The sequence below is a fragment of the Furipterus horrens genome, unplaced genomic scaffold, assembly GCF_987537825.1.
Source record: "Furipterus horrens unplaced genomic scaffold, mFurHor1.1.pri manual_scaffold_9, whole genome shotgun sequence".
Lineage (NCBI taxonomy): Eukaryota > Metazoa > Chordata > Mammalia > Chiroptera > Furipteridae > Furipterus > Furipterus horrens.
This window is the reverse complement of record NW_028327179.1, coordinates 48,031,386-48,057,255: the sequence shown is the minus strand read 5'-3', so window position 1 is coordinate 48,057,255 and position 25,870 is coordinate 48,031,386. Positions and strand designations below refer to the sequence as shown.

General features: G+C 34.0%; 1 protein-coding gene across 3 annotated transcripts in view; it reads left to right on the top strand.

The window, feature by feature from the left end:
• Positions 1-25,301, top strand: part of PHTF2 (putative homeodomain transcription factor 2) — a 147,648-nt gene extending 122,347 nt beyond the window's left edge. For all 3 annotated transcript variants that reach the window (XM_090287302.1, XM_090287300.1, XM_090287301.1), the window contains 8 exons: positions 9,229-9,357; positions 10,759-11,031; positions 11,264-11,395; positions 14,021-14,107; positions 18,151-18,306; positions 19,163-19,258; positions 21,828-21,953; positions 22,642-25,301. In XM_090287302.1, the coding sequence (XP_090143428.1) occupies positions 9,229-9,357; positions 10,759-11,031; positions 11,264-11,395; positions 14,021-14,107; positions 18,151-18,306; positions 19,163-19,258; positions 21,828-21,953; positions 22,642-22,662 (1,020 nt within the window). In that variant the 3' untranslated portion in view covers positions 22,663-25,301. The remainder of the gene's footprint in view (positions 1-9,228; positions 9,358-10,758; positions 11,032-11,263; positions 11,396-14,020; positions 14,108-18,150; positions 18,307-19,162; positions 19,259-21,827; positions 21,954-22,641) is intronic.
• The last annotated feature ends 569 nt before the right edge of the window (positions 25,302-25,870 follow it).

The following is a 25,870-nucleotide window of genomic DNA, read 5'->3' as shown; positions in this document are numbered from 1 at the left end:
GAACCTTCTAAAAACCTGTATATTTAATGATGAAATTTTAGGAACATTATCACTGCTTTTTCTATCAAAATTCTACCAGTATGTTTGTTTGTCTCTCTTTTTTCAGTTGGACTTAAATTTAAAAGTTCACATTAAAAAACAAAATGTCTTCCTGGCTGGAGTGGCTCAGTGGATTGAGTGGTGGCCTGCAAATCAAAGGGTCGCTGGTTCAATTCCCAGTCAGGGCATGTACTTGGGTTGCGGGCCATGTCCCCAGGTGGGGCGCACAAGAGGCAACCACACATTGATGTTTCTCTGCCTTTCTCCCTCCCTTCCCCCCTCTCCAAAAATAAGTAAATAAAATCTAGCTGGAGTTTTTCTAAATAAATTGTTAAAAAAATAAAATAAAGAACAAAATGTCAGCAGCAGAAACAATTTTGAAGAACTACAAGGACTTTCTATACTGGATATAAAAATTTACTTTATAGTAATTAAGATAGTATGGTATAGGCCCTGGTTGGTGTGGCTCAGTTGACTGGAGCATCATCCTGTAGCCAAAGGGCTGCAGGTTAATTCCCAATCAAGGCACATACCTAGGTTGCAGGTTCATTCCTGGTCCAGGCCCATACAATCCCCAGTTCAGGTACATGCAGGAGGCAGCTGGTCAATGCTTCTCTCTTGCATTGGTGTTTCTCTCTCTCCCCTCTTCTCTCTCTAAAAAGCAATGAAAAATGTCCTCAGGTGAGGATTAAAAAAAAAAAAAAATGAATGTATGGCGTAGATGTATGCTGTAGACTGAATGTTTGTGTCCCCACCAAAAGATTGTATGTTGAACTCTAATCCCCAATGCAATCATATTTGGAGATGGGGGTCTTTGGGAGGTAATTAGGCCATTGGGGGTGGAGTCCTGAAGAAGAGAATTAGTGCCATTATTAAAGAGGCCCCAGAGAGCTACCTTGCCCCTTTCGCCATATGAGATTATAGCAAAAAGAGGGCAGATCTCAAGAGACAGTGAATCTGTTGACGCCTTGATCTGTGGACTTTGCAGTCTCCAGAAATAGATGTCTGTTCTTTCTAAGCCATCTAGTCTCTGGTATTTTGTTATAACAGTCTGAAACAGACTAAGACAGTATATAAACAAATAGATCAATGGGTCAGAATAGAAAACCCAGAAATAGATATGTGCTTATATGGATCCTTAAATATATAGCATATGTGGTATTAGAAATCAACGGAAAAAGAATGGACTATTCAATGTGTGGTTGTGGGTCAAATGATTATCCATACATAAAAATTTATTCCAGATAGTTCCTAAAAGGAAAAAAAAAACAACCAGTTTCTAAATGTGAAAAAGAAAAACTTTAAAATACTTAGAAGAATGTATAGGAGAAAAACCTTTGTTTCTTCAGGTATGAGAGGAATTTTTCAAACAATACAAAAAGCACAAGCAAAATAAAAAATTAGGGTATTGACACATTTCTATATCTTAAAATGTAAAACTTAGGGCCACAAATTAAGCCATAAATATTTTTAAAAGACAAGCCATAGGCTAGAAGATATTTCCAGTGCATTAACTATCAAAGTCTTACTGTACAGAGCACACAAAGAACTTCAACAGCTGAACAAGTGAAAGACAAATGACAGAAGAAAAATGGACAAAGGAAACGAGCAGCCAACTCTCGTAGATGGCTAATATATAATAAGTAAAAATGGTCAGCCTTCTTAATAATCAGGGAAATGTAAATTAGAACAGTGAGATACATTTTATATTGATCAGACTATCAAAAATTATTTAATCTGAGAAGTTTCAATATTGGCAAGAATGTGAAGAAAGAACTCTTATTCAATGCTGATGTTAAATATGAATTTGTACAACTATTTTGGATAGCAGTTTGTCACTATGTAGTAAGGTTGAAGGTCAGCATACTCTTGGGCTCTTTTCATCTCTAAGGAAACCTTAGAAGATGGGCACAAGAAGACATCAAAGTAATTTTTATGTGTATGCTATTGCATTGTGCATGATATTGAAAAATGAAAAATAGTATAATAGCTAACAATACTCAAAATAATAAATCATGGTATATGATAAAACAATACAGAAGTGAAATTGAATAAACTCAGCTTCTTATATTAAAAAGAATAAATTTTGTAAATTTTGAATGAACAGTTGCAGAAGTATACATACAATATACCATTTATATAAAGTCTTTAAAACATGCAAGGCTATATTATATATTGTTATGGATAAAAGCATATGCAGTAAGAATATAAAAACATTCAAGGGGAATAGTAAACACCAAATTTAAATCTGGGGAATAATAGAAAGGAATGAGGTACAAAGTGAGTTTAAATTTTCCCTGTGACATTTTTTAAAATTAAAATATCTGGAGCAAATAAGGGGGGAAATTAAAATATGATAAAACTGGGTGTTATTCTTTATCTGATTGAAATGTTTCATTTTAAAATATATCCATTAGTTTTGGCATTGGCTACAAGAAAGTGTCAAGGAAAGAAGCTATGCTACAAGGAGTTGAATGAGAATGAGGAATGAGGTTTAAGAAGTATAGCTCAGCCCTGGCTGGTGTGGCTTAGTGGATTGAGTGCCAGCCTGTGAACGAAAGGGTCACCAGTTCGATTCCCAGTCAGGACATATGCCTGGGTTGCAGGCCAGGTCCCCAGTTGGGGGTGTGCAAGAGGCAACCACACATTGATGTTTCTCTCCCTCTCTTTCTCCCCCCCTTCCCTTCTCTAAAAATAAATAAGTAAAATATTTTTTTAAAAAGTACAGCTGAGGGACATCCACCCAAGATGGAGGCATAGGTAGACTTGCTATGCTTCCTTGCACAACCATAAGAGGGATCACAACTAACCTCAAGACAGAGAGCAACCAGACTGCCAGAAAATTGAACTGTATGGATGTCCAACAAAACAAGGATTTAAAGAAGAAATATTCATCCGGTCGGGAAGAAGGAGCAGACATGGAGAGCCAGGGTGGAGGGGACACAGTATGGTGAGGCAAGGTGGTGGTGACAAGGCAGTGGCTGCGGCCAGCAGAACAGCTGGTCCCACATTAATGTGTGGCAGATAAAAGCCAGGAGGGGCACCTGGGGAGCAATCCCAGCCCCAGGCCAGACCATGCAGCTCATGGTTCCAGTGCCAAGAAAATAAAGCCTCATAGCTTCTGGCTGTGAAAACCAGTGGGTGTTGGGGCAGTGGAAGAAACCACCTGTCTCAGGATAGTCCCTTTAGAGGACCCCTACAGTCCTAGAACATAGGCGAACCTACCCACTCTAGGAGCCATCGCCAGGACAGCAACTAAAGGGACTCCAGTTGCATACGGTAAGTGGGTGAAGTGACTAAAAAAGGGGAGAATGCTGAGCAAGCAGCACTGTTCCCTCTCTTACCCCTCCCCACTTATAGCACCACAAAGTGGTGAAATGGGTTGCTCCACACTGATGAATACCTAAGGCTTCACCCTCTGCAATGGAACAGGTGGCAGCTCTATCTAATACACAGAAACAGACAGAGGGAGGCTGCCAAATTAAGGAGACAAAGAAATATTGCCCAAATGAAAGAATAGATCAAAACTCCAGAAAAAGAACTAAGCAAACGGAGATAGCCAACCTATCAGATGCAGAGTTCAAAACTGGTGATAAGGATGCTCAGAGAACTCATTGAGAACAGCAAACACAAGGGAAAAAATGAAGGCTTCACTAAGGGAAATAAAAGTCCACAGGGAACCAATAGTGAAGGGAAGGAAGCCAGGGTTCAAATCAATGATTGGAGCATAAGGAAGAAATAAACAGTGAACCAGGACAGAATGAAGAAACAAGAATTAAAACAAGGAGAGAATGAGAAGACTCTGGGACGTCTCCAAAAGTGCCAGCATCTGAATCATAGGGATGCCAGGGGATAAGGGGAAGAGCAAGAAATTGAAAACTTATTTGAAAAAATAATGAAGGAAAACTTCCCTAATTTAGTGAAGGAAATAGACATACAAGCCCAGGAAGCACAGACAGTCCCAAACAAGTTGGACCCAAAGATGACCACACCAAGACACATCATAATTAAAATGCCAAAGGTTAAAGAGAATCTTAAAAGCACCAAGAGAAAAGAGTTATCTACAAAGGCATTCCCATAACACTATCAGCTGATTTCTTCGAAGATACTTTGCAGGGAAGAAAAGACTGGCAAGAAGTATTGAATATGATGAAAAGCAAGGACTCACAACCAAGATGACTCTATCCAGCAAAGCTAGCATTTAGAATGGAAGGGCAGATAAAGTTCTTCCCAGACAAGGTAAAGGAATTCATCATCACCAAGCCCTTATTATGTGAAAAATGTTAAAAGGGACTTATTTAAGAAAAAGAAGATCAAAACTATGAACATTAAAATGACTAATTCACTATCAAAAACTGAATCTAATAAAAACTGACTAAGCAAACAACTAGAACAGTAACAGAGTCATAGATATGGAGATCATTTGGAGGGTTATCAGCGAAGTGGGTGGAGGGAGACAATGGGGAGAAAAAGTTTGGGGATTAAGAAATACAATTTGGTAGTAACAGAATAGACAGGGGAACATTAAGAACAGTAAAGGAAATGGAGAAGCCAAATAATTTACATGCACGACCCATGGACATGAACCAAGGGGGGGATTGCTGGAGGGAAGAGGGTACCATGTGGAAAGGGACAAAGGGGAAAAATTGGGACAACTGCAATAGCATAATCAATAAAATATACTTAAAGAAAAAGAAGCATAGCTGAGAGAGTTTGAGAAAAATGAAGTACTAATTATATGAGTAAATAAAGTTTTAGTCCCCACCTCCCTCCCAAAGAATGAAATATTTGAGCACATATGAAAATAGAAGAAAACTAGTAGGGAAGAATTGAAGAGGTACAAGATGAAAAGTTGAATGATGTTTCTTAGGATTCTGGAGGGAAAGCATAATTAGGAAGCTAATATTTCTCTTCAACATGAAGAGAACTATATCCTCTATTGAAATAGGAGGAGGAGGAATTTCATGAAGCAAGTAATCTGTGTTCTTGAGTGTAGGAAGTTAGGGGGTCTATTAATAAGAAGTGAGATGATAGGATAGGGGACTTGTGGATGGTGATGAAGGTTCGAAGTTATTTGTGGGAAATGGAAATAGTGGAGAGAGAGTATATGTGTCCATATAGTCAATGCCAATTTTAAAAGTCACACTATCACAGTGTTAAGGGTCCAATGAGAATCTGAAACCATTAATTTGTAGTTGCTCATTCCATACAGTGTGTGGTATTCTCTGGAATATAGTCTTAATAATAATAACAGCAAACATTAAATAAGCATTTACTGTATGCCAGGTACAGTGCCATGTATTCTAGATGCATTATCTCATGTAATCCTCTCAACCTATGACTGTGATTTGTTTTTTATTTTATACACGAGAAAATTGAGGCCCAGAATTAAATAGTGCACCCAAAGTCACACAGCATAAGTGCTTACTAAATAGTTGTTATTTAAGAGACAGGAGAGGGGATAATATACTGGTTGAAATAATGGATGTGGTAAGTCTAGACATGATAGATTGAGAAGGAAATGAAACCAAGAAAGGGTGGATAGGTTGAAGTATAGGTATGTTCAAGGAAACAAGTGTTTTAGAATTGAAGGTTTGAGAGACCTGGTAAGATGAGAGGTGTGGTTGAAGACTCATTTCAGAAGTAAAGAAATTCTATGTGGTGACAAGCTCCAGGTTGTGGCCATGGCAATGGCTAAAGTTCCTTGGAATATAAGAAAGTGAAAAAGCAATGGACAATTAATCCATGAGAATAGGGTTGATCCATGAGGGTAATGTGCAGTCATTTGCATATTCACCTAAGTCACTGAGGATAACACCTGAAATTGAGGTTTAAAAAAATGCCCGTGAACTATTTCCTCAGAGATACCATAAGCTGCACAGAAGAGGGACCATATGTTCTTTTGCTCATTGTTGTATCACACAATGCCTGGTGCATAATAGGTGTTTAACAAATATAAGGCCTTTCTTAAATGATTAAAAAATTATTTTAAGTGAATGCTATACAGAATAAATTTGCCCTAAGTCTTTCATACGATTCTGCTCCTTTTTTGGTAAGATAAAGATCTTTTAATGTTCTGCTCTGCATATCTAGTTATAGCATTCTAGGTTTCCACTGGTTTTACTTTTGTGTGAAAGACTTGGCTTTACACACATTTCTTATTCTTGGACTTCTGAGAAATAAGCTTAAGTTTTCAGTTTTACTAGTAGCCATGTAAAGGAAATTAGCTCTTTTTAATGAAAAGCTACCAGATTTTTTTTTCTTACTAGGTTTGGAGGACCCTTTTCTGCCTGTCATAAAGACTGAAAAATCCCTCATGAAGAAACACTGAGCTTTTGAATCAGTATGTTCTAGTCAGGATGTTATAAATTTAGTTTTGTTTTATTTTCTTTTTAAATAGTAACAAACATTTCTAAAGGAGAAAATTTTCCTCAAGTCATGGCTGAATATATAAAATATAAAGCTGTATTTAAGTAAAATTCATCTTTCAGTAGGGAAAGCCACATTTTAATAGATACAGCTGCCACAGGTGGAAAAATCCAGTAAAGCAGTTTGTCATGGCGAATTTATTTGAAATAAAGCCTGCCACCATTTAAGTGTTATGGTTTTCAGGCAATTTTGAATGAACAAGGAGCAAAGCAGTTAAGATTTTTAGTGAGGATAAAAAGTCATTAAAAGAATTTCAAATTTCAGTTTGAACAACATATGAAGAAGAACCTGTATGATAAAATTATAAAACGGAACTATTTGCTTCAATCTTTTCCCTGAGCCTTTAAAAAAAAATGTTCTATGTAATGCTGGTCTCCATACATTTAGGCAGTACGTTTTTTGTTTTTTTTTTAAGATTTTATTTATTTTTAGAGAGGGGGGAGAGAGGGAGAAAGAGAGGGAGAGAAACATCAATGTATGGTTGCCTCTCGAGCACCCTCAACTGGGGACATGGCCTGCAACCCAGGCACGTGCTCTGACTGGGAATTGAACCAGCGACCCTTTGGTTCACAGGCCAGTACTCAATCCACTGAGCCACACCAGCCAGGGCTAGGCAGTACATGTTTCAACAAGACTTTTTCAGAATACATGCATTTGGCAAACACACACAGACGTACATTTAACAGATATAAGTAGGATTTTTTAATTAACTCTTTTCAAGTCACCAGGTTCTAGTTGCTCTTTTGTCTCTTCTCTTTTGGCTTTCTAGAAATAGGAAAATGATAACAAATCTAGTTAGAATAACTGGGAAGGTGGGTGGGCAAAATGAGTACTGTCGGAAGGAGAGTGAAGAACTTCTTGATTTCTATTTTTGTCTGTAGATGGACCTTTATGCAATTGACATGCTTTGCTTCGTGTAATTGGAATATCTTTAATTCACTGTTAAAGACTGAATTAAAAGAAGGGAAGGGAGATGGGGAGAGAGAGAGAGAGATGTGGGTGGGGAGAGGGAGGGGGGAGAGAGAGAGATGGGGGGAGAGAGAGTGGTGTGGGGGGAGGGGGGAGAGAGAGAGAGGAGAGAGAGAGAGATGGGGAGAGCGAGAGGGGGGAGAGAGAGAGAGAGAGAGAGAGAGAGAGAGAGAGAGAGAGAGAGAGAGAGAAAGACTGACTGGCAGTTGTTGAAATCTGGTTAATTACCAGTATCTCAAAACTCTTAAGGCTCTCCAGCAGTGAAATATATACCATTAAGGTTATAAAATACCATGTCCTTGGAGCCCTGGCTGGGTAGCTCAGTTGGTTAGAGCATTGTCCTGATATGCCAAGGTTGCAGATTCAGTTCTCTTTCAGGGCACTTATAAGAATCCACTAATGAATGCATAAATAAGTGGAACAAGAAACTGATGTTTCTCTCTCTCTCTCTCTCTCTCTTAAATCAATAAAAAAATACTATGTCTGGGGTAAAGATAAGTTTTTAGAAGAAACCTCTTGATAGTCAAATAGTTACATGTAAAAGAGCTTTGCCCATAGCATGACTACTGGCATTGTGGTTTGCCTGTAATTATTCATCAGTTTTTACGCTGCTTATAGTAAACATGGTATATATAGCTTTACATAAGGGAAATTAATGTATGAGATCAAAATAATAATTACCCTTATCTGTTTTCTTACATATTGTTGAATTACTATTTTATACCTTTAATTGTAATGAATCAATGCAACTCTGCTCCCCCTAGAGGAAAATATATTCCTTAAATTTACAGAAACATATCTTAATCCTATTTTAACTGTCTTTGGTCCTCCAAAGAACAAATAAAACTAGAATAGATTATTCTGTTCATTATTGGAAGTCATTTTAATGAAATATGTTATAAGTTAGAAATACTATAATGTCAACAAAGAAATTCATCCCATTCTGGGTCTAATTTTTTAGTGTTACTTCTATCAGTATCTGATAATGTACAGATTACTGTTTTATTAATTTTATTGCTCTCTTTAACCCCCAACTATCCTATTTTGAACTTTTATTCCTTTAATTATAGATCTAAAGCAAACGAAAAACAAATTAAGCATCTGATCCTATATATTAAAGCTTTCAATTTTTCTTTTTACCTTTTTTTAATTACTTGAAACATTAAGAAATACTTTATATTACTTGGGAGAGTACTTCTAGTTCTGTGTGCTTCAGTTTGCAATATTTGATCTGAGGAAAAGGAAGTTGCACTGATCCTTTGGAGAAATACTAGATTAAACTATCAGAGAATTTAGTCAAGTATTAAGGGTAGGTGTATGGGGAAGAATCTTTCAGGATGATATTGTATCACTATTTAGTCTTTCAAAGAAGTTCAGATCTCAACTGTCATTTTTTTTGTATTGAATGATCATAAGTTGAACAATGATATTCATTTGTCTTTGAATATACTACATTAGCAGCTATGTAGACAGATCAACATCTAAGTGCTTTTGCTGATACAGAGTATTTGAACAATATGTTGCCTAATATCTGTTACGTAAAGTTCTTAACTTACATGTTTTTATAACTAATATCTTCAAGATAAAATTTTAGTGTCATTGAGTTCTGTGTGTATAGAAACAGATATAGCTATGCAGAGATATATATGTTCTATTTATAAAATACAAATGCATTCACCTATTTCTGTTTTTAATATAATTCAAATCGTTTGTGTATATACATATATACGTGTGTGTTTTATTGGTGAAGTGAGATGAACGTATTCATAAATTTCTATTTATTTTTCATAGAGTCATTTGCCCTGGCTCCACAGCTCCCACCCAGGATTAGAAAAAATAAGTGCTATAGTATGGGAAGGCAATGACTGTAAGAAAGCAGACATGTCTGTACTTGAAATCAGTGGAATGATAATGAACAGAGTGAGTTTTTGTATTTTTATTCTTTTAGTTCAAGGATAAAACAGTGACTGTTAATATATTAATTAAGTACTGGAATGTTATGTTATAACCTACTCACCTCATTTATTCAACCTGAAAAAAACGTTATCTGTATTTGACTTTGTCATTGATTTAAACAGTGATTTGTCAGCAAACCACTCTCATCTTTCATCATGTTCATTCTTGTGACCACAAATAGATGCAATCTAAAATTTTCTTCTTTTATGTTACTCTTTCTTTTGCTTTCAGTGGATCAAATTGAAGAGCTGCTAGATATTTAGATGTTTTGATGAAGATTTATTTTTCTTTATCATTCCTCCTGGCTCATTTATTTATTAGTGCCCAAACATTTAAAAAATTCAAACAAGAAAATTCATATTGATACTTGCTTGCTTAGTTAAATGTATGGGAGTAATGAAGCTAAGGGTAAACATCTTGAGTAGTTGGAAGTAGAGTACAAATACTGTGGATTTTAATTTCAGTTTTATTACATTTTTTAAAAATCAGATCATTGCTACTTTTTAAATTTTACCTGATTCCTCTGGATAACTAGTCATGATTTAACTTCCAGTTCTAAAATTCTTGTGCGTTCTGGTGCTAGAACTGTTGTACACACTTTATGTAGAACAAGAATTAAAATAACTGAGTGTAGACATTGATCTACTTCCTCTTTCATATCTCACTGTGAGCAATGAAGTGCTATCAACAAGGAGTCTAGTTGGTGCTCTACATCTTTAACTATTGGTCAACTAGTAGCTCACTTACATAATATATAGAATGATTAAAAAGTAAGCTAGATAATATTCAAAATTTTTTTCAGTTCTACCATTCTTCTATTTTCCAATTATTTAATTTTTAGTTTCCTTTTTTATAATTACCCTACCCTCTTTCCCGTCATTTAATTGTCCCCTCTAACATATTTTCTCTCTAACGTAGTTTTAGAATTTAAGATGTCCATTTGTATATTGAGCTCTTTGAAGAAAACACAAATTATAAATTTATCAAATAAGTATAGAACTAAATTTAAATGGATATGAGATCTCATTCTTATTAATATTGCAGTATTTATGAGTATTTCTAACTTGAAATGAGATACATAGATTTTTTTTTTAAGGTCTGGATAAGACCAAGATAGTTAATCCTTTTTTGCATTTACTCAATGAATTAGAGATCTGATAATGAACTGTTTTTAGAAAACTTTTTACATGTAATAGGCTCTCAAACTCTGAGTAAATTTAAATTTTATTCATGTATTAAAACTAATGTATTTTAACAAACTGATTTAAAATTACTGTAACTAAAATCATGCTTATAGGGATTCATTTTACTGTAGGTAAAATTTGTGTAAGTTTTTTTTTCTTTTTTTCTTTTCTCTCTATAAAGGTGAATAGCCATATACCAGGAATAGGATACCAGATTTTTGGAAATGCAATCTCTGTCATCCTCGGTTTAACTCCATTTGTTTTCCGACTCTCCCAAGCTACAGACTTGGAGCAACTCACAGCACATTCTGCTTCAGAACTTTATATGATTGCATTCGGTTCTAATGAAGATGTCATAGTTCTTTCTATGGTTATTATAAGTTTTGTGGTTCGTGTATCTCTTGTATGGATTTTCTTTTTTTTGCTCTGTGTAGCAGAAAGAACTTATAAACAGGTGGGTATATTATAGACTTCTGAATAGAGAATATTTTATTATTTTCCCAATATTCAAAGTATTTCTAAAGTATTTCAGTATTTCACTAAATCATTTTTGATAAGCTAATTTATTTCTTGTTTTGTTTTTGTAGTACTTAACCAAATAAAATCATAACAATCCATATTTTATTATTGTTTTGTTTTTCTGTGGTAAACTACTTCAAAATTAATCCTTACCTTTATCTTTTTAGCGCTTACTTTTTGCAAAACTCTTTGGACATTTAACATCTGCAAGGAGGGCTCGAAAATCTGAGGTTCCTCATTTCCGGTTGAAGAAAGTACAAAATATAAAAATGTGGCTATCTCTTCGGTCCTATCTTAAGGTAGAATGATAGTGATAAAAGTACTATTAGTGTTTTGGCTCCCTCTCAGAGTTCCCCTTTCTTTGTCAATATGTAGGTACGTCTAGGTGTGTATTCACGTATGTACTCACATAGTCCCTGGCTGGTTTGGCTCAGTGGATTGAGCGTCGGCCTGCGAGCTAAGTGTCGCTGGTTCGATCTTCCAGTCAGGGCACATCAGAGAAGGAAAACTCTGATTCCAAAAAACCTCCGCTGCCTTGTGGCATACCTCTTCAGGGGAAAGGCTAAGGGAGTAAACCCCGACAGAAAATCCGGAGCGGGAGTCCCTAAGGCGTTTGACATTGTAGTCAACACCGGCAACTCCTGCGGCGCACCTGAAGCCAAGCTGTATTGACTCCGTCTTTCCCTTGGACCCTTCAGCTGCGAAGAGAGGGGGGGTCTGCTGCATGGGCAACAGCAGACCCTCCATATCACCCTGCCCAGGCTCTGTAGCTTCAGCTTCACTGGAGAGGACACTCCAGCGTCATCGCACGATGTCGATTCAACAAGGGAGGAGACAGATACTGTGTCACTCCCGAGTCGTTCTGCACAGCCATTCTCGGCGGTGCAGATAGACTCTTAAGAAGCTACACCATCGTCTCTCAAGACGGACGGCTGCCGACGACGACTCACATAGTGCTGAGGGGCCATACTTAGTATTCTTTGTGTTCCATATGCAGAAATCCAAAGTAAATCTTCAACTGGTTCTTTATAGTAAAACACCTGAAGTCTAAAAGGTGTAAATGTATTTGAGGTAGATGATTCAAAATCAGGTTGTCCTAACTTTATCTTGTTCATAAATCTCACCTTTTGTTTCTACCTGGGATGGTTATCACAAGCCAGCAGAGGGAGCCCACTGCCTAAAAAAGAATTTTGAAAAGTAATCTAATCAGAGTCCCCTCAGTGAAGTGGCCTATTACTATTTAAAAATATTAGCTTGAAATTCTAAGCCATTCTTTTCATGCTGTTTTTTTTCTTTAATCTTTTTAAATAACTTCTAATTATGGAAGTAAGATATTAAAAAAACAAAAAGTAAACTCAGGCAGGAAATGGGAAGCATCTGAATTAATTTTAGTAAAATACTTCTGAGGATTATTTCTTTGTTGCATTAAGTATCAATGAATTTCATTATGTATGGAATTGACCCAAAGACCAAATATCTTCTATCATACCTAGATCTTTAACGCTTTTTATTTTGAAGTAACAATGAAAGAAGTGAAGGAAAAGTTTGCACTGTCTACCTTTCTATTTAAAAGGTTCATTATTCTGCTTACTTAGTTAACTTGTTAAATTTAACTTAGTCTCCATTGGGAAATACTACAGATTGGCATATATTTTTTTTATTAATATGACATTTCTGTTGTATGGAGGGATGAATATGTCTTTGCTGCATGACTTAGCAAGAAGCCATCCTAAATTCCCCTTCTTTATCAACCTTCCATAGGTATTGCATTCTTTTGTACATTGATTCATTTATTCAATGAACATTTATTTAATGTTAACCATGTGCCATCCACTGTCCATGAGATAAAATTCCCTACCCTCGTGAGCTTACACTTCAGTGACATTTAACCCAGACCTAGGAATTATACTTGGAATTTAGTTTCCCCTTTTGCATTTCCAACATCCAATTTATCACAGTCTTCATTGAAACCAACTCAGGCTACTGCAGTTGCCTCTTAACTGGCCTCCCAGCATTCAGATTCCCTCCTTCCAATACTTTCTTCAGTCGGCCACCAGAGATCTTTTTAAAATGTAGATTTGACCATATAATTGTAAAAATTTTTGAAGGTTCTCTATTGCTCTTAGGATAAAGAACACAATTAACAGGGCTTATAATGCCTCTCATGACCTAACTCTTGCCAATAGCCTTGTCTTTCATGGCTCATTTTGAAACACTTCTCCCTGCATTCCAGCCACACTAGACTGCTTCAGTTCTTTGAATGCACTATGGTTTTAACCGTTCTGTGCTTTTCCTTCTGCCAAGAACATTACCATGTGCCATCTTACCGCTGTACCATAGTTTGGTATAAATTCACTTTCCTAGGAAGAGCTTCCCAGGCCCAAGCAGTGTTGTATTTGAGAGTTAGGAGAGTGCACCTGGGAAGATCTTGCTAAGGAGTGACTCCCTACCAGTTTTCTCAAAGCATCCTATACTTTTACTTCATAGCACTTGTCACAGATTATCACATTTATCTGTGCTTATGAGATTAACGTCTGACTTCCCACTGGTTCCTGTGAAGGTAGGGACCATGTCTGTTTTATTCTCTGCTGTATTTCCATCATCTGGCACAGTACCTCTTCCAGAGGAGGTGCTTAAGAAACAATTGTTGATGAATAATTAGTGTTTGAAAAAATGAAATATGCTAAGAATTTAGGAAGTTATGCTAAGAATTCCAGGCTATATATTCACCATTTTCACTCTGTTGCAAATCCTCAGGAAATAGTAACAGTTTAAAATTAAAGTTCATCTCACAAATTAGGTATATTTTCAACATTGTAAATTATGATCAACCTGTAGTGATGGACCAGCACCTTAATTGAAATCATGGAATTAGCTGCTGATTAGTAAATATATTTAAAAGTATTTTCCTTTTTTTCCCCCAGCGTCGAGGTCCTCAGCGATCAGTTGATGTAATAGTTTCCTCTGCTTTCTTGTTGACTATCTCAGTTGTATTTATCTGTTGTGCCCAGGTGAGTTAAATCGTTTAGTGTAGAAATTAAATAATCAGAACTACAAATACTCAGTTTCACAAGGTTTTCTAATAAACAATAAAAGTAATAATATAAGTAAGCCTAGTCATATAATTTTGAAATTGGCTTTTTGCAGTTTATTGTTTTTTTCAGTAGAATAAATAAATGCATCTTATTCATCTGTGTGTCACACTAATGGCTAGCATATTCTCAGATGTTAATTGCTTAGACATGTAATAATCAGTTTTTGTCTATAAGTCACCTGGTTATCTTTATTTCCCAAAACAAACTTATGAGTGACTATAGTTATGAAATTGTTACAGAATATTTTCCATGAATTCTCTGCTTTATTCACATTTAACATTTATTATCTTTTTTCTGAATCGTTACTGTGACTTGACAGCCTCATGCTCTGTGAAAGAATTTTTGTTGACCAAGATTAGTCAGGAAACATAAATGTATCTCAGGATATAATTTGTACTATGAAATTTAAACTTCCATTTCAAGTAATATGACATACTGTATTACCTGAAAGTTCTTCTGCTTATAACATTATACAGTGCTAAAAAAATAAAACCCAGCTTTTAATATATATATATATATATATATATATATATATATATATATATATATATATCTGAATTTATAAGATAGTAAGGGACCAAAATGAGGATAAAACTGAAAAACAGAGCAATTATGTATTGTGTTAATGTATAGCAGCCCTAGGATAAGGAAGTGAGGTACATTGTCAATCTTAGTACTCTAGAGACTTGAGGTTTTTATGCCCATGTGAGGAGAGAAGATGAGGCCTTGACCTACATACATTCCTATATATGCTTATACATAAAACCAGAACCCTCAAAAGCCTGTAGCCTCTGTGAAAAGGTGGAATAAGAAAAGCAGTATGCCCACCAGCACAAGAAAATGATAAAGGAGGCTTGTCTCTGACTCTGCCTGAACTCTGGCAAGGCTGTGAGGAAAAGTGTCTCTTAAGAACTGTAGGTTTCCACTTACCACAGGTTCAGGTTCAAATGTACATTACAGGCCTTATCCTGTAATCCCTGTTAATATAAAAAGTTGTTCTAGGCTGCTGGATACCTTGTGGAAGCAAAACCAGTACTGTTCTGGGGTATGTGACTTTAACCTATGACTCACAAGATATTCATAAATAAAGCCTCTTCAGGTTTTAAAACACATGAAGAAACAGCACAACTTGAGTATATTAACACATCAATAAACAGCAAGAATAGATCTCCATCTACTTCAGATAATAGACTGATCAGATAGAAACTATAAGATAAGCTTGTTTAAAATGATTAAAGACATAGAAAACATTATTAAAAAGATAGATTTGAAAGAGGTACCAAACAGTACCTAAGAAAAATAAAAAATATGGCATTGGCATTAAAAACACACCAAACAAAAAAAATTAGCAGACTGAAAACAGCTGAAGATAGTTAATGAACTGGGAGAAAGGAAAAAATTATCCAGAATATAAGACAGTAATAAGGAGATGGAAATATGAAATGGGTATGGAGACACGAGATCCATCATGCATCTAATAGGAATTCCAGATGGGAAGAGGGAGAGCAGTATTTGGAGAGGTAACGGCTATGAGTTTTCCTAATTGATGAAAGACATTAGTTTTCACCACACTTAGACACGTTATATAGAAACTGCAGAACACCAAAAAAACAGAGATTAATCTTAAAAGCAACCAAAAGAAAAAGACTGAATTTTGTCCTCCCAATTTCTAATTACATCTCAGTCTTTTCTTCAGCATGTAATTCCATGTTCCTGAAGTGTATCTTGTGATTTCTTTTGTCTCTAACAAATATAAAATCTATTTATTGACAGCAACAAAGGACACATGAAACATAATACTATTGAAAGATTTTGAATGTAAAAAGATAGAGAAAGATATTGTAGGCAAACACTAGCGAGGAGAAAGCTGGTTAACTTTCATTAATATCAGGTAAAATAGACTGTAATCCAAGAAGCCTGACAAAAATTAAAAGAATAATTTCATCAAGATCAACTTGTATGCATGTGATCATATAACTTCAAATATATCTATTATAGCCAAAAACAATAGCACTGTAGTGAGAAGTTGATAAAATACCACATTGGGAGGTTTCAACACATTTCTTTTAGTAATTGGTAGATTAAGCAGACAAAAATATAATGAAGATATATATGTAAACAAGATAGTCATAACTTTATTCTAAAATTGGAGAACACATATTCCTTTCAGGCATAACGATAGTTATAAAAACTTTCCCATGTTCTAGGCCACAAGGTAATTCTCAGCTGATACACAGACCACTTGATCTAGCTGTAATACAGTTAGAAAACAGTAACAGCAACAAAAAGCCTCATACATCTGGAAATTTTAAATCATATAGATAACAAACGTTTAAGAAGAAAAAGCACAGTATTAAACTGAAATCCTGGCACAGTTGAGGATTTTTTCAAAAGAATATCGGTATAAGTTACTTTATGTCATTAAATTTAAAAGCATAGATGGACAATTTTGTAGAAATGCATTATTTATTTAAATGGACTCAAAAAGTAATAGAAAAACTAAGATCTATAACCATAAAGCAATATTGTTCCAGTAGTTCAAAAATATGCCACCAACAGATATCCTCTAGACCTATGTGGTTTTACAGGTAATCCTAATCCTACACAAAATAATGAGAGAAGAGAAAAACGGCATATTTACACAATTCATTTCACACACCTAAGATAACCTTGATACCAGCACCAGAGAAATAATATGAAAGTGGAAAACCACGAGTTAATTTCCGTTATTAACTTAACAGCAATAAGTATGCTATTATCAAGGTAGTTTATTCCTGGAATGCAAAGATTTTCAACTTTTGAAAATCCATTAATCTAGTTTGAGCTTCTTTAGTTGATTAAAGGAAGAAACATTGAATCATTTCAATAGATGCAGAAAACAAATTGGTAAATTTCAATGGAGATTTATGATGCAATGACTGAAAAGTAGTGTCCTTCATGTGATAAAACGTATCTTTCAAGAATTGGAGTAAATATTGAGCATATAATATTCAGTACATTAGAGGTGCTCATTTTTAAATCAGAAATAAGACACTTCTCTACCACTTCTAGTGGTAGCATTTTGATAAAACAGTAAGAAAACAATTTATGTCCATCAGATTGGTTTAATAGTATCAAATGTGGGCAAAAATGAGAGGCAAAGGAAATTGCTAACACTGATGAGAGTATAAATTGGTACAACCATTTTAGAGACAAATTTGTAATATTTAATGAAGTTGAATATGTGAATATCGAAGGACCCAGCAATTTTACTCCTAATTATTAACTCCTAGAGAAAGTCTTCATGTATGCACAAAGAGAGCTAATAGAATGTTTATTACAGCACTTTTGTAATAAGGAAAATTGGCTACAAAATAAATCTAAATACATAGAGGAGGCCAATACAGTGTGCTTGATTTTTTCATTGCAATAGTAGGAGTTAGAATGAATTTGAGCTTCATGTATCAATATGGGTAATTCTTGAAAACAGTCCAGTGGAATAAAGAGCAGATTGCAGAATGATGTGGACAATGTGATAACATTTTTATAAATTCTAAAATAGATATGAAATAACAGTTTAAAGATATATATGTAGCTCAACAATAACCGGCATATAAAATATAAACACAAAATGTATTACCCTTATAGAGGTGATTGAGAAAAGGGGAATAATGATTGAGAAACAGTTTAAAGGAGCTTCAACTGAACCTTTTATCTTTTATTTTTCAATAACCTGAAAGAAATACTGTAAAATATTAAGATTTGACAAAAATGGGTAGAGGCCCCACGGGTTTTGATTACATTTTACCCTGTAACCCTATACTTTTTATGTGCTTGAAATATTTCATAGTCTATGTGAAATGTTTTTAAAATATAATACTATACTCATGATCGATTTGTATGAAGTAAAATGTTATTTTCTCTTAAAAAGCAATTGAATAACATTGCTTCTTCATGTTGCCTTTTTCAAACACTTTTAGTTGCTTCACGTGCATGAGATCTTCCTTGATTGTCATTACAATTGGGAACTGGTAATTTGGTGCATCTCATTAACACTTTTTCTCCTAAGATTTGTTACCCTTGGATCAGAAACAAGTAAAAAATATAGCAATACCTCAATATTACTTACTGAACAGGTAAGAATACATGTTTACTACGTTATAAATTAATGTCTATAGTGTATTAAGGAAACTAAAACGTTTTCGTTTACTTCAAGTTATTGAGGAACCTACGTAACTAGAGACCATTTGTGTTATAAAGCAAATCTTGAAATTTGATAGGGCACAAGCCTTTCTTCAATGTTCCTGCCTTGAAGCAGATTTCAAATCTAATCTACTGTTTTTATGTTTCATTTTCATTTAATAGGAAGTTCCACTTATAGAAATGGTGGATTTTTAACCATATGTGGGATATGTTTGCTTTGCAGTATAGCAGAGCCATGTTTGAATAAGTATGAATTTTTATTCAGTAGACAGGATGAAGCATAGTAATGTTGATGGTTAACTTTATTTTGTATGAATTTGTTTAATGTTTTTATATCATTTTATAAAAGTTATTCAAAGAAATTTACTGCCAGTAAAGTTGTTGAGTATTTTTGTCAGGGATAGTTCGATTTTAAAAAATTGGTAACCTCGTTAAATGAGCTCAGTTAAAATGAAAGCAGAAAGTAGCAGACCAATTGATTTACTTTAGTTATTATTTATTTTTTAGGTTCGTTTGGCACTGGGATTAAATTGTTTCACATTTTAAGTAATGACATCCGGTTTTCCTTGTTGCTTCTTTTAGTTATATTAAAAAATTTTAAATAGTTATTTTCTTATAAAATAAGTATTGTAGGAAATGTGGAATATACAGTAAAGTATGAAGGATCTCAATATTAATATCAAAACCAGAGAACTACCGTTAACATTTTAGTGACTATCTTTTCATTTCTTTTAAAAATGAGTATTTGTTATTTTAAATATTTTAAATGTACTTTTCTTTTTATAAAAGATAAACCTATACTTGAAAATGGAGAAGAAACCTAACAAAAAAGAAGAACTGACACTAGTGAATAATGTTTTGAAATTGGCTACTAAACTGCTAAAGGTAAAAATAAAATTGAAAATGGATATAATGTAGAATATGTTGTTCTGACATTATATCTCTCTTTTGTTTGTAGATCCCACCTTGTATTTGGTTGTATTATGATAATCCACATTATTTCCAAATTATATTTGAGTCCATTCACACAATTTACATTTTACTTCACATTGTAAAACTAAATAAAGGAATCCAAATTATTTTTATTATGAAGTTTTAAGACTTTTAATAGTCTTTAGAATACTGTCACATTAGCATCTTTGGAAATTTTTGCCCCCTAAAACCTAAAATAGGTTTCAAAAAATAAGATTTGATGTTAATTTGGAAATTTTTTTATTTTGTATTTCTCAGAACAGTCTTCTTGCTTGGCCTGCGTTAGCTTAAAAAGTAGTAACACATAATCATTATAATATATATCACCAATAAACATTTATATTTTCAAATCATTTTTGGTAATCTAAAAGAATATAATTTCAACATATTTGATCTCATAATAACTCTTTGGAGGTGATTTAATAAAATATTTTTATCACTGCTTTGCAGTGTCAGTAATGCTTTCCTTTCTTAAAAGAAAATGTTTTAAAAATTCTCAGTTTCTATAACAAATGAAATATAGTTCTTAGAGTTGTTTATAAGTGTTCAGAAAATAGTATGAAATTAGTTGTGTCTCAGTGTTATGGTTAATTCTTTAAAAAGTATTAATTTGGTATAGACTGCACTTGACAGACAGTATATTAGGCATTGAAAGGGATCAGAAGAGGATGGTGGGTTTGTTTTATACATTCATATTGAATACTTTAGAGTGTAGACACTATGCTAGACAGGAAAAAAATTATAAAGAGATTTAAAAGAAGCTTCTATCTCAGAGAGAAATATAAAAATAACTAAAATACGAAGCACAACATCATGATTCTTTTTTGATCATACACAGTCTTCTAGTCAGAAACCTGGGACTTAATATAAATTGCTCCTTCTCTCTCATTGTTCACAGCCAAAAAATTCTCAGGCACATTGATTCAACCTCTCAAATATCTTCCAATTTATCCCCTCTTCCCTATCAATACTGCCCTGAGTCAGACCCTCATCATCTCTCTCTTAAGCTTTAGATTCACTGAACTCTTAAGACATTCCTGCTTCTGGTCTCACTGCTCTCTCATCCATCCTCCACATTGCTAACCCGGTGATCTTTCTCACATGCACATCCAATGTGCTACTCCCCTAATTAAATTCCTTTAGTGCCAGTCTGCCAATACAATCTGCCAAAAGAATAAGCTTGCTTACATAATTAGCTAGTTTTATAAGTTTCAAGTAATTCTTCCCTTGTACTAAAAATGCTGAGCAACCTCTTGCAATTCAAAAGTAACATATTCTCACGTGTCTTGGTGGAATACCTACTCCCTACTCACTAAGTTTCAGGAGCACCTTTCTCTGTGGCCCACTGCCTTTTATACATACCTCTTGTGTGGGACTTGAATAGTTTAACTATTTATTTGCAGGTCTATTAGACTGTAAGGCCCTTCAGCACAGGAACTGAATCTTTACTTCCCAGAGCCTAGCACCGGGCCAGGCATAAAATAGAACTGTGGCTCTGGCTGGTTGGCTCAATTGGGTGGAGTGTTATCCCATACACCAACAAGATTATGGTTTGGTTCCCAGTCAGGGCACATACCTAGATTGAGGATTTGATCCCTGGTGAGGGTGTGTACAGGAGGCAACCAATTGATATTTCTCTCTGACATCGATGTCTCTCTCTCTCTCTGGCTCTCGCTTTCTCCCCCTCTTCCCCTCTAAAATCAATAAAGATATCCTTGGGTGTGGATTTAAAAAAAAGAACTTTAAATCTTTGAATCAGTCAATTAATTCATGTATTGGAAAATTAATTGTCTCAAAAGAAAGTTTTTACGTATGTATTAATATTGGCAGAAAATTGCCTAGTTAAATTTCTAATTCTTGTGCAAAAAGATATTAAGTTTCTATTCGTATACCAAACAAAGTTCTCAAACCTTGTAGCTGCAAGACCAATGCTTTTCTTGTCATTCATTTGGGATAGAAGTTGAAGTTACAAATTGAGATTATACAGTTGTTTCTTTTTAATTACAGTTGACATTCAACATTATATTAGTTTCAGGTGTATGCATAGTGGTTAGACATTTATATAACTTACAAGAAGATCCCCTGATAAACCCAGTACCTACTTGACACCATACATAGTTATTACAATATTACTGACTATGTTCCATATGCTGTACTTTACATCCCTGTGACTATTTTGTAACTGCCAATTTGTACTTAATCCCTTTACCTCTTTCACCTAGCCCGCTAACTATTTTCCCATCTGGGGACCATTCATTGTTTACATAGTTCTTTTAAAGGAAGTCACCTTCTTAAAAAAATAAAAAATAAAACTCTTAAAGTATATTTACTTATTTCAGGTTTAACCAAATTTATCATTTCTAAAACTGTCCATAATTTATAACTGTTTCTTGAAACATTTTTTCTCATTGTATATTACCTTTAATTAGTTTAACTGATAATTCTTAATGAATCTGGGCTTATAATTTTTTTCTTCTTCTAGGAATTGGACAGTCCCTTTAGGTTATATGGGCTCACAATGAATCCACTGCTTTATAACATCACCCAGGTTGTCATCCTGTCAGCTGTTTCTGGTGTTATCAGTGACTTACTTGGATTTAATTTAAAGGTAAGAACGTGCAGATATTTTTTTTATTATTTAGTGGCCTGTTATATTTTTGTGACATTTATTTTACCCTAGCACTCTTTTACGATCTCACATGTACAATAATGGAATCATTTTGATAATATTGTATGTAATTAGTGACAATAATTTCACATTTAATTTCAAAGAATGATAAACATTCTTGGTTTATAATACTGTTGCAACTTCTAATTTGGAATAGTACTCATTACAAATAGGACTCTTGTATAGAATAAGTGGAGGTATTTCTTTTTATTCATAAAATCTGAATCTAATTTAGGTGATAGAAAAAGAAAGAGAAGAGCCCTATTTCTTTTTCCTTTTTCTTTTTTTGGCCAAAAGTTATATCATTTATCTGTATAGCAATGCATATGTCCTCCAGCATTTGTTCATTTGGCTATTAGTGAATAAGGTATAGACTATTCATATTAAACTAGTTGTATATGTATATTGCCACTTCCCTGTAAGAGGAAGCAAGAGAAATCTGATTTTCACTTTACTTGTTTAGGTGAATTCTTCTTGAAAATAGAAGGATAAAGGAGTTTTTAAAAGTAGAACATATATCTGTTTGTGAATGAAATGTAGATAAAAATAGTATTATACGATATAATTTAATAAGTTGTGATATTAAAACTGGTTCTGATGGTCACTGCTTCTATTATTTTTTCACTAGCTGTGGAAGATTAAATCATGACAATTCAGAAAAAAAAGAAGATGTAGCCTTTTTTCTGGAATAAGAGTACCAACTAAGCTGCCTGAACGTAGTCACTGACTCTTTGCTTCAGGAGTGTCAGCTGGGAAATTGAAGTGTTTACATCACACTGTCTTGTGCAATTCTTATATTTATTTTACTTGTTCACTGTTTTTTTACATTTACTTTAGTCTTCATATTTTATTCTTAGCATTGATGTGTACTTAGTTGTTGATGAAAAGGGTGATAAAACTGATATCCAGATACTTGAGATCCTGGTAATTGTTCATAAATAATTGACAAAACAACAAATCGTGAGAATAGAAGCCATTGCTAAGCACTGTTCCTCCATCAATGCCGTGAACTTGCCTTACTTGAGGAAAACTTCTTCACTTTGGAATATTGCATTGGACTCAGCTAAACCCATAGAGCATTTTCTTCAGTAAATAAAGATCCAGTCAGGGTTTCTCTTAAATTATTTTGGAACAACGCCAGGATCTAAATTGATTAAGCTGCAGTTAAGCACCCTTCAGTATTAATATATAAGGTATTACGTAACAGGTCAACAAAGTGCTCTTTGATGATAAAACTCTTAATAGAGCAATAATTGTAAATGGTTACCATACTGTAAGATATTTTGATAAAAATTTACTAGTAATAATTGTATTTATTTGAATCTGAGCTGTTTGCACAGCTCTAACTGTGCATGCTCAAAATGTGCACTTTTTAAAATTGTTACTTTTACTGCGTATCTTTATATGAGATATGTAATAGTGTACTAGGGCATGATATGGTATCCTTTTGAGTGAGTATATACTCATCTCACAAGTGAAGTGCCTATTGATATTACTAAAGTACATTATGTTTACTCAAGTAAAATAACTTTCTCTCCATGGTACGCTGTATGTATGCTCTTCATATCACACTCAAATGAACAACTTAAGAACCAATAAAATATTCTTGATAGTTATAAAAGTACTGTATACCCAAATTTTCAGAAGAGGCAGCTTCAGCTTGCAAATTGTATCCTCTAAACTTAATCTGGTATATCCCCTCCCCCCATCAGCACCCAATTTTATAAGGGCTATTTTAGATGTTTTTAAACTGAAAAGTTAACCTACCACCCCAACCCTCAAATAATTTACCAAGTGTCCAAATGAGAACTTACTGTGTTGGCACATTAGGTAAATAGGGGAAATATAATAGTATCTTATTGGGCCTTGATTTTAAGTTGTTATATTTATATAATCAAGAATATTTTAGAAAATAATTAAAACATGAAATGTATTTGCAATTCTTTTTTAACTGGACATCTAGTTTCTAAAGAATTTATTTAAAACAATCTATAATTTTCATGGTGCAAGGTGTATCATGTTGAATATCCTCACATTTTAAAAAACATTTTAGGGAATTTAAAATAATAATTGTAAAATTATGTATTTGATTGGTGCAGTTTGAATCTCCAAATCATAATCTTAAGATCGGGAATGTAAAGAGAACAGAGCCATGTCATGATCATTTTGCTCTTACCATTCCTTTTGATTAGCCTCAATTTAACCTCTGTAGTATATTTTCTTTCTGTAGAAAACAACAAACGCATTTTGTTTTATTTGTCTATGTTCTAATATGTTTAATAATGACCAAAGTGCATTCTGAGTTTTTTCAAGGAATGTATTACCGGAGCTTTAAGAACATACTTATCTTCTCATGTGAAAAATTAGACTTTGTCTGATATGTTTCTTCTTCCTCTATTGTCTAATGTTGAGGTTGTTTCTAGGAATTATATTTTATAAATTTTTTCAAAATAAGGTACAAAGCTATTCAGAACTTAACATTTTGCACAGAATATGTCAAATATATTTTGAGAAGAATACAACGTATGTTCTGTTAGAATAAAAGAGGAAAGAAACTATTGTATCTCAAAAATTTATTTCAGAATGGAATTATTTTTGAGAAAAGTAGCTAAGTATACTGACTTAGGAAAATGCTTGTTTTCGATTGAAGTTTATTTTAACTTGGAGTTGGGAGTTGACTTATGGAGTATTGTATACCTCTCAACAACTTATTGAATTATATGATGAATTATTTCACTAATGTGGACAACAGTAAAATACTAAAGGGAAAAAGTTGTCATTTTAAGCAATTTCAGAACATGAATAGAACTGTTTCCAAAGCAGAAAAATTGACATTGCTGCCTTTAAGAATACCATGAATGTAAGAAATTAAAAGAAATTGTAGCGTCACATAATACAGAACAGGCAGTTCAAAGATAGAATTGTGGCAGATGTGTGTTAACTGTTTCTTTGCCACATGTGTTGTATTTGAAAGTTTGAACAGCAGGTTTAAAATAAAACATTCTATGACTGACAGTTAAAGTAGAGGTGTTTTTTTAAATTTTCAAGTCATATACATTTCTATGATAATTTTGTTTGTAGCCTGAACTTTAGTGATAGTTTTTAGACTTGAGGGGAGTGAAAATAAATTTTTTAAAACTTCCCAACATTTCAGATGTTGTTATGATTTTCAGAACATGAAAGCATAAATAATACATGCACAGGCCTTTATTAATGATGTTATGACATCATTAATGTTTGTGTGTTTGTTTGTATTTAAATACAGAATACTGGTATATTAAAACTCATTGTCAGAAGAATATTGGTGTTTTCTATTATTTATTTATTTATTTTTAGAGGGGAGGGGAGGGAGAAAGAGAGGGGGAGAAACATCAATCAGTTGCCTCTTGTACACACCCTGACCTGTGACCGAACCTGCAACTCAGGCATGTGCTCTGACTGGGAATCGAACTGGCAGGCAGCCTTTCACTTTGCCAAAGGACAGCCAACTAACTGAGTCACACTGGTCAGGGTGGATAGTGATGTTTTTAATAAAAAATATTTTTCAAATTAATTCAGTATACATTATGCCAACAATAAGATAGGTAAGCATTCTGATTGGTTGAAATGTTTATAGGACTTAATCAGGGACTGATAATTCAAGTGCATTTTCAAACTTCAAGCTTAGAATTAGTTGTTTTAATGTCTCCATTCAGACTTCAAAACAGAGCACTATGACTGGCACCTCTTTAATTTGCTATGTCACTTAGAACACTAATCCTCTACCTTTCTTCTGCTAAGCCTATATAGAGGGATAACACAAATGTTTATCAATGGCACTGACTCCCTCCCCACAGTGTTTACTTCCTATGGAGTAG